General features: G+C 60.3%; 3 protein-coding genes across 3 annotated transcripts; all 3 read left to right on the forward strand.

Annotated features, from left to right (window-relative positions):
- Nucleotides 1-473: 473 nt before the first annotated feature.
- Nucleotides 474-1,832, forward strand: YJU2B (YJU2 splicing factor homolog B; the record flags this gene model as incomplete). The annotated part of the gene is made up of 2 exons (XM_063183230.1): nt 474-636; nt 1,252-1,832. Coding segments are annotated over 2 exons (453 nt in total), but the record flags the coding sequence as incomplete, so codon positions are not given.
- A 145-nt stretch (nt 1,833-1,977) lies between these two features.
- On the forward strand, nt 1,978-6,040 carry MRI1 (methylthioribose-1-phosphate isomerase 1). The gene is given in 9 exon segments (XM_063183229.1): nt 1,978-2,133; nt 2,136-2,200; nt 2,838-2,915; nt 2,918-3,081; nt 3,902-3,963; nt 3,966-4,073; nt 4,371-4,547; nt 5,067-5,291; nt 5,847-6,040. Coding segments are annotated over 9 exon segments (1,074 nt in total). The 5' UTR covers nt 1,978-2,069; the 3' UTR covers nt 5,978-6,040.
- Nucleotides 6,041-6,314: 274 nt separating this feature from the next.
- On the forward strand, nt 6,315-7,049 carry CUNH19orf53 (chromosome unknown C19orf53 homolog). The gene is given in 4 exon segments (XM_063183228.1): nt 6,315-6,411; nt 6,616-6,671; nt 6,763-6,829; nt 6,832-7,049. Coding segments are annotated over 4 exon segments (291 nt in total). The 3' UTR covers nt 6,903-7,049.
- Nucleotides 7,050-14,261: the final 7,212 nt, after the last annotated feature.

Below are 14,261 nucleotides of genomic sequence, written 5' to 3' on the forward strand. Positions count from 1 at the left end.
TATCATTGCCTAAATCCCCTAAAATCTTCCTCAAAATTCCCAAAAACACCCCCTATTTTTAAACCCCCTAAAATGCCCCTAAATCACCCCCTAAAAATCCCCTAAACCCCCCCTCCAAACCCAAAAAAACCCAAAACCCAAAAACCCTACAAAATACGCCCCCAAAAAAAAAACCATAAAAACACCCAGGAAAAAAAATCCCCAAAAAACCCAAAAACCCCTACAAAATACGCCCCAAAAAAACCCATAAAAACACCCAGGGAGAAAAAGCCCAAAAAACCCAAAAACTCTCCAAAAAACGCCCCCCACCCCAAAAAAAAAAAAAAAAAAAAAAAAAAAAAAAAACAAAAAAAAAAAAAAAACCACCAAAAAATCCCCCGAAAAACCCAAAAATCCCTCACAAAAAAACCCCAAAAAATCCCCCAAAAAACCTCAAAAAATCCCCAAAAATTCCCCAAAAAAAACCCCCAAAGCCCCAGCCCAATTCCCGTCCCCAGGAGGAGAAGAAGACGCTGCGGGAGGAGGAGGAGGAGGCGGCGGCGCTGGCGAGGAAGGCCGGGCTCTCCATCCCCCTGCTCCGGGAGGAGGAGGAGGATCGGCGGCTGGCGGCGCTGCTCAGCCTGCGCGCCCCCGACTGTGAGGAGGGGCTTTGGGGGGTCCCCAGGGGAACTGGGGCTTCCTGGGGGGGATTTTGGGGGGTTTTGGGGGGTTTTGGTTGGGATTTGGTTGGGTTTTTGGGGAGGATTTGGGGAGGGTCCCAAAGGGGTTTGGGGGAGATTTGGGGAGATCTGGGGGGATCCCGAGGGAATTTGGGGTCCCAGGTGGGGATTTGGGGGGATTTTGGGGGATTTGGGGTCCCAGGTGGGGATTTGGGGGATTTTGGGGGGATTTGGGGTCCCAGGTGGGGATTTGGGGTCCCAGTGGGGATCTGGGGGTGTTTTAGGGGAGTTTGGGGGAATTTTGGGGTCAGCGTTTTAGGCTCACCATTTTGGGGGGTCAGATTTTGGGGTCCCCATTTCGGGGTCTCCATTTCGGGGTCTCCATTTTGGGTCCCCATTTCGAGCTCTCCATTTCGGGGTTGACATTTTGGGGTCAGGATTTTGTCGGTCAGATTTTGGGGTCCCCATTTCGGGGTCTCCATTTCGGGGTCCCCATTTCGGGGTCAGGATTTTGTGGGTCAGATTCTGGGCTCCCCATTTCGGGGGTCTCCGTTTCGGGGTGACATTTTGGGGTCCCCATTTTCCCCCCCAGCCTACGAGCAGCGGCAGCGCCTGAAGCGCTCCGAGATCTCCCAGCGCTCCTGGTTCGGACCCGGCACCTCCCGGACCCCTCCCCAAAAACTGGGCTGGGGGCGTCACGGACACCGCCGGGACCCCCCCCAACCCCCGCCGGGCTCGGCATCGTCAGGAGGGGGGCGGGGACGCCCCGGGACCCCCCCCAGGATGGGGGAACCCTCCCCCAGACCGAGGGACCCCTCCCCAAATTGGGGGAACTCCCCGGGACCCCCCCTGTGCCGCCCCCGAGGACCCTCCCCAGGCTAAGGGAACCCCCCGGGACCCTCCCCAAATTGAGGGGACCCCTCGGGACCCCCCCAGATTGAGGGACCCCCCGGGGACGCCCCCGCCCCATCTTTGGTCGCCGATTATTCCGACTCCGATTCCGAGAGCCCCTGAGGGATTTGGGGGGGCCGGGACCCCCAAAAAAAACTGTGGGGGGTGGGGGTTGGTTTGGGGAGGGGTCTCCGAGCCCTCTGCCCCCCGCCCCGAGACCCCCTGCCTCCTGTTTATTATAATTTATCCCCCCAAAATAATTAAAATTGAAATTTAAAAATTGCCGCGATTGCCGTGGATCTGGCGCGGTGGGGGCGGGGCTTCCCGCTGGGGGCGTGGCTTTAGGAAGGGGCGGGGCCTCAGAAAGGAGCGGGGCTTCCGGAAAGGGGCGGGGTTTCCTCTGAGGGGCGGGGCTTTATTGCCGTTCCTGTCGCGTGTTGTGTCGCGGTTCCTGTCCCCGTTCCTGTCCCCGTTCCTGTCCCCGTTCCTGTCCCCGTTCCTGTCGCGGTCTCTGTCGCGATGGCGCTGGAATCGCTCCGGTACCGCCGCGGTTCGCTCGAGGTTCTGAACCAGCGGCTGCTGCCGGGCAGCTCCGCTACGAGCGGGTGGGGGGCGTGGAGCGGGCCTGGGGCGCCATCCGCGACATGGAGGTGAGGGAGACCCCCCCCCCTAAATAACCCCGAGAGCCCCAAATACCCCTGACCCCCCCCCCAAATACCCCAGAGACCCCCACCCCGATCCTGACCCCCCTCCACGACCTCCAACCCAATCCTGATCCCCCCCACGACCCCCAACCCAATCCTGATCCCTCCCCAAATACCCCCCGAGACCCCTCACTACCCCCTGACCCCCCGAGACCCCCACTCAATCCTGACCCCCCAATACCCCAGAGACCCCCCCAAAATACCCGAAATACCCCCCGAGACCCCCACTCAATCCTGACCCCCCCCCCCCACCCCAATCCTGACCCACTCCCAAAACCCAAAAGGTTTTGGGGACCCCCAAATCCATCCCGGCGGGGGGTGTCTCAGTGGCGTTTCCATATCCCCATGTTTTAGGGACCCCAGACCCATTTTGGGGAGGGGTCTCAGTGTCGTTTCCAGTTTCAGGGACCCCAGACCCATTTTGGGGAGGGGTCTCAGTGTCGTGTGCCCCCTCCCCAGGTGCGGGGCGCCCCGGCCATCGCCCTGCTGGGCTGCCTGAGCGTTTTGGGGACCCCAGACCCAATTTCAGGGACCCCAGACCCATTTCGGGGAGGGGTCTCAGTGTCGTTTGCCCCCTCCCCAGGTGCGGGGCGCCCCGGCCATCGCCCTGCTGGGCTGCCTCAGCCTGGCCGTGGAGCTGGCGGGGGGCGCGGGCCCCCAGGAGGATCTGGGGCGCTCGAGGAGTTCGTGGGGCAGAGGTTGGGGGTCCTGCTCAGCGCCCGCCCCACGGCCGCCAACCTGGGCAGGGAGGCCGAGAGGCTGCGGGCGTGGCTGCGCAGAAAGGTGCGGGAGACCCCCGGGGTGACCCCGCAGGAGCTGCGAGAGAGGTAACGGGGAGGGGGCTGGGGGCTTGGGGGGTCCAGGGGGGGAAATTTGGGGCAGTTTGAGATGGATTTGGGGGGATTTAGGGGGAATTTGGGGCAATTTGGGGGGATTTTGGGTTCCAGGTGGGGATTTGGTGGGGGGGGGGGGCTTTGGGGCGATTTGAGGAGGTTTTGGGGGATTTGGGGTTCCACATGGGGGATTTGGGAGGGTTTGAGCTGGTTTGGGGGGGATTTGGGGTGACCAGGTGGGGATCTGGAGTTGGTTTGGGGCCAGGATTTTGGGTGAATTTGGGGCGGATTTTGGGGTGTATTTGGGGTGCATTTGGGGCAGATTTCGGGGTATATTTGGGGTGGGTTTGGGGCAGATTTTGGGTATATTTGGAGTGATTTTGGGGTATATTTGGGGTATATTTGGGGTGATTTTGGGGCAGATTTTGGGGTATATTTGGGGCGATTTTGGGGCAGATTTTGGGGTATATTTGGTATGATTCTGGGGTATGTTTGGGGTGATTTTGGGGTATATTTAGGGTGATTTTGGGGCAGATTTTGGGGCAGATTTTGGGGTATATTTGGGGTGATTTTGGGGCAGATTTTGGGGTATATTCGGGTGGTTTTGGAGCAGATTTTGGGGTATATTTGGGGTGGTTTTGGGGCAGATTTCGGGGTATATTTGGGGTGGGTTTGGGGCAGATTTTGGGGTATATTTGGGGTGATTTTGGGGCAGATTTTGGGTATATTCGGGGTGGTTTTGGAGCAGATTTTGGGGATATTTGGGGTGATTCTGGGGTATATTTGGGGCGACTCTGGGGTACTTTCCCCCCAGCATCATCGAGTACATCGAGGGGCTGCTGGCCAAGGACCGGCGCGACAATCGCAGCATCGGCGCCCCGGGGCCCAGCACATCCTGGCGGGGGCCCCGGGCGGGGGTCCCGTCACCCTCCTGACCCACTGCAACACCGGGACCCTCGCCACGGCCGGCTACGGCACCGCACTGGGTACTGGGGGCACTGGGGGCACTGGGAGGGACTGGGGGGGCAATGGGAGCACTGGGAGGGTAATAAGGGGAACTGGGAGGGTAATGGGAAGGAGCTGGGACATTCTGGGGGCGCTGGGGGGGCTCCCTGACCCCTTTTTTGCCCCGCGGGGCTTCTCGTGGGGGTCCCTGAGGTGTCCCTGAGTGTCTCCCCCGTGTTGCCCCATGTCCCTTAGGTGTCCCTCATGTCCCCTCCATGTCCCCGAGGTGTCCCCCCCCGTGTCCCCTCATGTCCCCTGATGTCCCCTCGTGTCCCCAGGGGTGGTGCGGGCCCTGCACGAGCGGGGCTCTCTGTCCCGCGTGTTCTGCACCGAGACCCGGCCCTTCCACCAGGGCTCGCGGCTCTCGGCGCTGGAGCTGCGGCACGACGGGATCCCGGTGACGCTCATCGCCGACAGCGCCGCCGCCGCCGCCATGCGGGAGCACGGCGTGCACGGTACCGGGACGGACAGGGGGACACGGGAGGGACAGAGGGACACGGGGAGGGACATGGGGTGGGTGGCAGGGTGGGGACACAGAACAGGGTGAGGGGGACATGGGGGACACAGAGCAAGGTGGGGACACAAAATGGGATGGGGGACAAGGGAAAGGGACACAAGATGGGCGACAGAGTGGGGACACACGGAGCAGGGTGAGGGGGACGCAAGGTGGGGACACAGAACAGGATGGGGACACGGAGGAGGGACACGGGATGGGGGCACAAAATGGGATGGGGACACGGGAGGGACATGGGGTGGGTGGCAGCATGGGGACACAGAACAGGATGGGGACAAGGAAAACGGACACGGGCTGGTGGCAGGATGGGGACGCACAGAAAATGGGACGGGGACAAAGAGGAGGGACACCAGGTGGTGACAGGTGACCCGGGAAAGGACGGGCCCAGGGCTGGGGGCGCGGGACGGGATGTGACGGCACACGGGTGACGCAGCCCCTCCTGCCCCCCCCTCCCCCCCAGCCGTGGTGGTGGGCGCCGACCGCGTGGCCGCCAACGGTGACGTGGCCAACAAGATCGGGACGTTCCAGCTGGCGCTGGCCGCGCGCCACCTGCGCGTCCCCTTCTACGTGGCCGCCCCCAGCAGCAGCTGCGACCCCTCGCTGGCCTCGGGCAGCCTGATCCCCATCGAGGAGCGCCCGGGCACCGAGCTCACCCAGCTCGGGGGCGTCCTCCTGGCCGAGCCTGGTGGGTGTCGGGGGTCTTGGGGCGGGCTGGGGGCATGGAGACGGCCCTGGGGGTCCTGGTGGGTCTGGGAGGGTTTCAGAGGGGTCCTGGTGGGTCTGGGGGTGTTCTTGGGGAGGTCTTGGGGGTCTTGGTGGGTCTGGGGGGCTCTCAGAGGGGTCCTGGTGGGTCTTGGGGGTGCTCTCAAGGGATCTCGGTGCTTTCTTAGTGGTTGCGGTGGGTCCAGGGGGTGTTCTTGGGGGGGGTCCTGGTGGGTCTGGGGATGATCTCAGGGGGTCTCGGTGATTTCTTGAGGGTCCTGGTGGGTCTGGGAGTGCTCTCAAAGGGTCTCAGTGCTTTTTTGGGAGTCCTGGTGGGTCTGGGCATGATCTCAGAGGGATCTCGGGGGTCCCGGTGGCTCTGGGGGTGCTCTCGGGGGGCTCCCAGGGGTCCCATAGAGGGTTGCTGTGTAGGGTTTGAGGTTCCCTGATGGGTTTGGGGTTCCCTGATGGGTCAGGGGTCGCTGCCAGAGCCCCCTGACCTCATGTACCCTCCCCATGTCCCCCCCCCCACGTGCAGAGGTGGACGTGTGGAACCCGGCGTTTGACGTCACGCCGCACGAGCTGATCACGGGGGGCATCATCACCGAGTGGGGGGTGTTCCCCCCGTCCCAGCTCAGCCGGGAGCTGGCGGAGCGCGGCGAGCGCTGACGGCTTCCGCCTCGGTGTATCCCGGCAGCCTCTGCGGCAATAAAGCCTCGGTATATCCCGGCATTCTCCGCGTAGTTATGGCCTCGGTGTATCCCGACAGCATTTGCGGCAGTTCCGCCCCAGTGTATCCCGGCAGCCTTTGCAGCAGCGCCCCGGTATACCCCGACATCCTTTGCGGCAATAACGCCTCGATAAATCCCGGCATCCCCTGTGGTATTTCCGCCCCGGTATATACCGAGGTCCTTTGCGACCGTACTGCCCCGGTATATTCCGATACCCCTTGCGGCACTTCCGCCCCGGTGTATCCCATCATGCCCCGCGCTCCCTCACGGCCGCCATGGCGCAGGGCCGCCCCAAGGCCGCGGCCAAGCGCCCCAAAGCGGCGGCGGCGGCGGCAGCGGCGGCGCGGAGCTCCCGGGGCCCGCGGAAAGGAGGTGCGGAGGCTCCCGAAACCCCGGGGAACGCGGCCCAGGCCGGTCCGGCGGTCCCCAAGATGGAGGCAGGACCAGGCCTGAGGCGCTGCGGCCGTGAGGGAGGCCCCGGTTGGGCGGGGGGGGGGGTCCCGGTTTAGCCCTGGGGGGTCCCCGGTTCCCCCCTGAGGGGTCCCGGGGGTCTCACCCCGCCTTTCTCCCCTTCAGGCCGCACCATCGCCCCCAAGAAGCTCCGCGTGATCCAGCAGCAGAAGCTGAAGAAGGTGAGGAGGGGTCCCTGAGGGTTTTTTTTTTTGGGGGGGGGGGGGGGGTCTCTCTCTGTGTCCCCCCTGACCCTTCTGGAATGTTCGGCAGCGCCTGGAGGTCGGGATCCGGATGCGGATCGAGCAGGAGACCGTGCAGAGAGCGCAGGGAGCGCTGCCAAGAAGCTGGCGCTGGTCACGGCGCCCAAGGGCGGCAGGGACAAGGACAGAGCCAAGAAGGGCCGAGGATGAACCCCAAAAATCGCGAAAACGAGCCCTGAACCCCCAAAAACCCTGGGGAACAACCCCTGAACCCTCTGTGGGGGAAACTGGGGGAGTCTGGGCTGAGAACAGCCCCAAAACCCCCCAAAACCGAGCCCCGAACCCCCTTCAATGAGCCCCACAAGGATTTGGGGGTGCCTTAGCTGATCTCAGCCTCAAAACCCCCCGGAACAACCCCTGAACCCCCTCAATGAGCTCCACAAGGGTCTGGGGGAGTCTGGGCTGATCTCAGCCCCAAACCCCCCCGGGATCGACCCCTGAACCCCCCAAAAACCCCCCAGGAATGAGCCCTGAACCCCCTCAATGAGCCCCACCAGGATTTGGGGGTGTCCCGGCTGTTCTCAGCCCCCCAATTAATAATAAAATGAATTTTTTATATCCTGCCCACCCCCACGGAGCCGTGTTTGATTTTGGGGGGTCGCAGAGGGGATTGGGGAGCTCCTGGAGGGGATATTTGGGGAGGGGGGTGAACACTGGGGGGGTCTTGAGGGAGCGTCGAGGGTCTCTGGGTCCTCTTTGGGGGGGGGGTCTTGGTGTTTTCAGGGGGTTTTGAGGGGTCCTGGGGAGGGTCTTGAGGGGGTCCCGGTGTCTTTGGGGGGGGTCTCAAGGGGGCCTGGTGGGTCTGGGGGTGCTCTCAAGGCGGACTCGATGCATTCCCGGGGGTCTCGGTGGGTCTGGGGGTGCCCTCGTTGCATTCCCGGTGGTTCCGGTGGGTCTGGGGGCGTTCCCGGTGGGTCTGGGGGCGTTCTTGGGGTTCCCGGTGGGTCTGGGGGCGCTCCCGCCCCTCCCCCGTTTCCCGCCGCCTCCGCAATTCATGAATGAATCCCAAACCCCGCCCCCTCCCTTTGGCTCCGCCCCACCCCACCCTGATTGGCCGTCCGCCCTCTGATTGACAGCCCACCCGCCCCGCGCAGATTGACAGCAGAGGAAACCACGCCAGCCAATGGGAACGCAGCGGGGGCGTGGCCACGCCTTAAAGGCACCGCGCCCTTTTTCCAGGGCGGGGCAAATCCACGTGTGGCGCCCTCCCCTCCCCCCACCATGGGTGTGGCCGCTCCGGGGGCGTGGCCAGCAGCCAAACCACGCCCCCAATGACGTCAGGGAAATTCCCGGGAATCGGCGCCGCCGCCGGGTTTATTTTGGGAAACAAACAGGGAGCGGGTGGGGGAGGGGCCGAACCTTCCCCTCCCCCCCCCTCCAGGGGCCTCTCGTGGGGCGGGGCCCCCCCGGACCCCCCCAAAATCCTCCCGTGACTCACCCGGGACAGGGAGAGGGAAAAACAGCGAAACAACCCCCAAAAAAAACCCGAAAAAAACCCAAATTCCTCCCAAAAAACTCCAAAAAAATCCAAAACTCCCGCCAAAAAAAAAAAAAGGGACACCCCCCCCCACCCACCCAACCCCATTCCCGCCAAAAAAAAAAAAAAAAAAAAAAAAAAAAATTCAAAATTCCCACCAAAAACCCCGGACCCCCCAAAATCCTCCCGTGACTCACCCGGGGCTGGCCCGGGACAGGGAAAGGGGGGAGACGGAAAAACAGCGAAACAACCCCAAAAAAACTCCAAGAAAACCCAAATTCCCGCCAAAAAAAAAAAAAACAAAAAAAACCTGGATCCCTCCTTCCAAAAACCCATAAATTCCCATAATAAATCATGGACCCCCCACCCAAAAAAAAAACCATAAAAAACCCAAATTCCCCCCCAAAAACCCCCAACCCCCCCCAAAATCCTGTGCCCCCCCCCCCCCCATTTTTGGGTTTTTGGGGTCTGGTTGAGCTCAGGGACTGACAGAAGGAATTTTGGGGAGGGGTCTTTATTTGAGCAGGGGTCCCCATTTCAGGGGTGTCTCTATTTTGGGGAGGGGTCCCCATTTGAGGGCAAGGGTCTCTGGGGGAATTGGGGAGGGGTCTCCATTTTGAGGAGGGGGTCTCCGTTTTGGGGGGGTGTCTCCATTTCAGGGCTGTCTCTATTTGGGGAGGGGTCTCTGTGAATTGGGGGGTGTCTATTTTGGGGAGAGGTCTCTATTTTGGGGAGGGGTCTCGGTGAACCGGGGACCCCCGGGGGGTCTCAGGGAATTGGGGAGGGGTCTCTGTGCATTGGGGGTGTCTCTATTTCAGGAGGGGTCTCCATTTTGGGGAGGGGTCTCTGTGCATTGGGCAGTGTCTGTAATTTGGGGAGGGGTCTCCATTTCAGGGGTGTCTCTGTTTGGGGAGGGGTCTCCATTTGGGGAGGGGTCTCTGTGCATTGGGGTGTCTCTATTTGGGGAGGGGTCTCTAATTTGAGGAGAGGTCTCCGTGCATTGGGGGTGTCTCTATTTGGGCAGTGTTTCTAATTTGAGGAGGGGTCTCTGTGCACCCTGGGGACCCCCGGGGGGGCGCGGGACCCCCACCCCTGTTCCTGCTGAACTGAGCCAGTCTGACCAAAGCACTGCAAATCAGCTCAGCGGGCACCGGGGGCGGGGCCGGGGGGCCCGGGGGTCCCCAAACCTGGGGGGGGGGGGGGGGGTCCCACAAAGTGGGGAGGGGTCCCACGGGCTCTGGGGAGGGGTCCCGTGCTTCCGTCATCCTGCGAAACCCTGACATTTTGGGGTGAAAATTCAGATTTTAGGGCGATCCTGCTGCTGTAAATTGGGGTTTTTTTTGGTGGGGGGGGGGGGGGGGAGACTAAAATTTTAAATTTTAATTAATTTTAAATGTTGTTATTTTGGGGAGGGGTCCCACAATTTAGGGAGGGGGTCCCGTGATTCCCTCATGTCGTGAAACTCGGAATTTTTGGGGTGGAAATTCAGATTTTTAGGGCTCTAACGGGTTTTTTTTGGGGGTAGGCACCTAAAATTTAAATGAATTTAAAATTTTAGTTATTTTGGGGAGGGGTCTTCCCCCAGGCGGGTAAAAGGGGGCGGGGGCGGAACTTAGCCACTGTGAACACGGCGCTGCTGGACTCTGTTCACAGGTGGGCTAAGCCCTGCCCCCCAGACACCCCAAAAACACCCAAAAACCCACAAAAAACACCCCAAAAACACCCCAAAATACACACAAAAATACCCCAAAACACCCACAAAAATACCTCCAAAAACACCCCAAAAACTCACAAAAAACACCCCAAAAACATCCCAAAATACACACAAAAATACCCCAAAAACACCTCAAAATTCACCCCAAAAAACACCCAAAAAGACCCCCAAAAACCCACAAAAAACCCCAAAAATTTCCCCAAAAACAGCCCTCCCCAAAAAACCCAAAAAACCCCCAAAAAATAACCCCCCAAAAAACCCATAAAACTCCCCCAAAAAACGCAAAAAAAAAAAAACCCCAAATAACCCCCAAAAAATAAAAAAAAAAAATCCCCAAAATATCCCAAAACCCCCCAAAATAACCCCAAAAATTATCAAAATAACCCCAAAAATTAAAATAAAATAAAACAAAACAAAATAAAATAAAGTAAAATAAAATGAAATTAAGTAAAATGAAATGAAATGAAATAAAATAAAATAAAATAAAGTAAAATAAAATAAAATGAAATAAAATACAATAAAATACAATGCAATGCAATGCAATGCAATAAAATACAATAAAATAAAATAAAATAAAATAAAATAAAATAAAATAAAATAAAATAAAATAAAATAAATAAAATAAAATAAATCGAAATAAAATAAAATAAAATGCAATAAATAAAATAAAATACAATAAAATAAAATAAAATAAAACAAAACGCACCCAAAGCTCCCCGGGCGGCCGCGGGGGCTGGGGCCCGTTGGAAATCCCTGGCAATGTGATTTTGGGTGAGAAAGGTCAAAAATCCCAAAGCAGGAACCCCCGCGGGCACCAGCGGCTGGGGGAGGGGCGGGGGGGGGCTCGGGGACCCCCCCTGAACCCCCAAAATCCCGGGGGGGGTCCGGGGGTCCCGCGGCGCCGCCGGAGCCGGAGGAACCTGCGGGAAAATGGGGAAATGAGGGGAGGGGGCTCACCTGGGGGGGGGCAGGGGGCTCCAGGTGGTTTTGGGGGGTCCAGGGGGGTCTCCAGGTGGTTTTGGGGTCTCCAGGTGGTTTGGGGGGGGTCTCCAGGTGTTTTCAGGGGGTCTCCGGTGTTTTGGAGAGGTCCAGGTATTTGGGGAGGGGTCTCCAGGTGATTTTGGGGGGGTCCAGGGGGGTCTCGAGGTGTTTTTAGGGGGTCTCCAGGTGGTTTTTGGTGGTCTCCAGGTGGTTTTGGGGGAGTTTCAGGTGTTTTTGGGGGTCTCGAGGTGCTTTTAGGGCGTCTTCAGGTGGTTTTGGGGGGCTCCAGGGGGGTCTCGAGGTGTTTCTGGAAGGTCCAGGTATTTGGGGAGGGGTCTCCAGGTGGGCTCCAGGTCTTTTTGGGGTGTCCAGGGGGTCTCCAGGTGGTTTTGGGGGGGTCCAGGAGGTCTCCAGGTGTTTTTGGAGGGTCCAGGTATTTGGGGAGGGGTCTCCAGGTGGTTTTGGGGTTCCAGGGGGGTTTCAGGTGTTTCTAGGGAGTCTCCAGGTGATTTTGGGGGGCGTCCAGGGGGGTTCCAGCTGTTTCTGGAGGGGTCCAGGGGGGTCTCCAGCTGCTTTGTTGGGGTCTCCAGATGTTTTTGGGGGTATCCAAGGGGGTCTCGAGGTGTTTTTGGGGAGTCCAGGGGGGTCTCCAGGTGTTTTTGGGGTCTCCAGATGTTTTTGGGGTATCCAGGGGGGTCTCCAGCCGTTTTTTTGGGGTCTCCAGATGTTTTTGGGTGGTTTCGGGTGTTTTTGGGGTCTCCAGGTGGTTTTGGGGGGTGTCCAGGGGGGTCCCGTGCTAAGGTGAGTCAGTGTGGAGATGGGACGGGGACACTGAGGGGACACTGAGGGGACACTGAGGGGACGGTGACAGCGGGACAGGACCAGGACAGGGCTGGGGACACAAAACAGGGCCAGGACAGACTTGGGACACTTCAGGGGGACAAAGTTGGGGGGGGGGACGGACACAAAACCGGGACAGATTTGGGGACACTGGAGGGGGACACGGGACACAAACCCGGGATCGGGTTTGGGGACACAAACCCAAAACCGGGACAAAAGTTGGGGACACAAACCCGCGACAGAGCTTGGGGACACGGGCTCCGGTGGCTGTCCCCAACCGCAGCCCCGGCCCGAGCCACGTCCCCAGGGTCCCCAATGTCCCCTCAGTGTCCCCACTGTCCCCAGCCCTCCTGGATGTCCCCAATATCCCCAATGTCCCCTTAGTGTCCCCTCAGTGTCCCAATGTCCCCAATGTCCCCAATGTCCCCTCAGTGTCCCCAATGTCCCCAGCCCCTCCTGGATGTCCCCAATATCCCCAATGTCCCCTTAGTGTCCCCTCAGTGTCCCCAATGTCCCCTCAGTGTCCCAGTGTCCCCAGCCCCTCCTGGATGTCCCACTGTCCCAGGGTCCCCAATGTCCTCTCAGTGTCCCCAGCCCCTCCTGGATGTCCCCGAGCTGTCGCGATGTCCCCGCGTGTCCCTCGCGATGTCCCCGCTGTCCCCGCCGCGCGCGCCCCGCGAGGCCCCGCCCTGTCGTGACATCATGTCGTGACATCAGCGTCGTCACGACAACGGGGGCGACTTCAAAGGGGCTCGGCTGGACCCGGCCCCAAACCGGGGGGTAAAACGGGGGGGGGGGAGGGGTCCGGGGGGTTTGGGGCGCCCCCTCCCCATCTCCACACCGGGGGGGCCGCGACTATCGCGACAGAGCCGCCGGCACCGGCAGCGCCACGAGGCGCGAGGGGTCCCGGCATTTGGAACCCCCTCCCCATAAATTTTGGGGTGGTTTATTTATTTTTGGGGGGGGGGCCGGTTTTTTTTTTTTTGGAGGGGGGGGGTGAGGACCCCTCCCCGGTTTTTGGGCTTGCCGGGTTTTTTTTGGGGTCCCCTCCGGTTCTTTGGGGTCCCGGTTTTTGGGGGTCCCGGTTTTTGGGGGTCCCGGTTTTTTGGGCCCCCCGGTTTTTGGGGGTCCCGGTTATTTTTTTGGGGGGCCCCTCCCGGTTTTTGGGGCCCCTCCCGGTGCCCCCCCCGCGCCAGGGCGGTGCCGGTTCGGCCGCCCCGACCGGCTCCGGCTCCCGCGGCCCCGGGCGGGGGCGGCGGCACCGGGCGGGGAACGGGGTGGGGGCTCCGGGGGGTGCCCGGTGCCAAAATTCCCAAACCTCCCAAATTCCCAAACCTCCCAAATTCCCAAATCCCCCAGTGCCAAAATTCCCAAATTCCCCAAAATTCCCGGTGCCAAAATTCCCAAATTCCCCAATTTCCCAAATTCCCAAATATTTCCAAATTTGCCCGGTGCCAAAATTCCCAAATTCCCCAAAATTCCCAAATTCCCAAAATTCCCACCAAAACCGAGTGGGAAAAGCAGCGGAATGCGGGAATTTGGGGAGGGGGTTTTGGGGGGTCCCATGGGGGAATGGGGGGAGCTCGGAGTGTTGGGGGGTCCCAAGGACATGGGGGGGGCTCTTGTGGTTTTTGGGGGGTCCCAAAGATGGGTCTGGGGGCTCCAGTGTTGAGGGGGGGGGTCCCGGGGGGTTTGGGGGTGTCCAAAGCCCAGAATGGGGAGGGGTCTGCGGGGTTTTGGGGGTCCCACATGGGGAGGGGGCTGAGATTTGGGGGGGGTCACGCCAGGTGAGACCGGGACCCCCCAAATTGGGGGGCTCCGTGGGTTTGGGGGTCCCGGCGAGGAGGGCGTGGAAATTTGGGTTTTGGGGGGGGTCTGCAGGGTTTGAGGGGTCCCAGATCGGGAGGGTTTTGGGGCGGGGGTCTCACGGCGGGTTTGGGGCGTCCGGAATTCTGGATCCCTAAGTCTGGGGGGTCTGGACCAGGGGGGCTTGGTTTGAAATTTGGGGTTCCCATGGGTGGTTTAGGAGGGTCTGGGGTCCCATGCGCGGTTCGGGGCTGGCCCTATTGGGAATTTCGGGGTTCCCAAACTCCCTGGATTATGAGTGGGTTTGAATTTTGGGGTTCGGGGTCCCACGCCGTGTTTGGGGCCGGCAGTTTCGGGGTTCCCATGCCCGGTTCGGGACCGTCGCTATCGGGAATTTCGGGGTTCCCGAGGGGTTCGGGGTCCCGTGCCCGGTTCGGGAATCGGGAATTTCGGGGTTCCAGGGTGGTTTGGGGTCCCACGCCGGGTTCGGAGCTGGCCCTACCGGCAATTTCGGGGTTCCCAAACTCCCTGATTTTAGGGGTGGGTTTGGAATTTGGGGTTCCAGGGCGGTTTTGGGGTCCCACGCCGTGTTCGGCCCGGCCCCACCGGCAATTTCAGGGTTCCCAGGCCCGGTTCGGGACCGGCCCTACCGGGAGTTTCGGGGTTCCAGGGGGGTTTGGGGTCCCCTGCC

This window comes from Melospiza melodia, unplaced genomic scaffold (genome assembly GCF_035770615.1).
Source record: "Melospiza melodia melodia isolate bMelMel2 unplaced genomic scaffold, bMelMel2.pri scaffold_415, whole genome shotgun sequence".
Lineage (NCBI taxonomy): Eukaryota > Metazoa > Chordata > Aves > Passeriformes > Passerellidae > Melospiza > Melospiza melodia.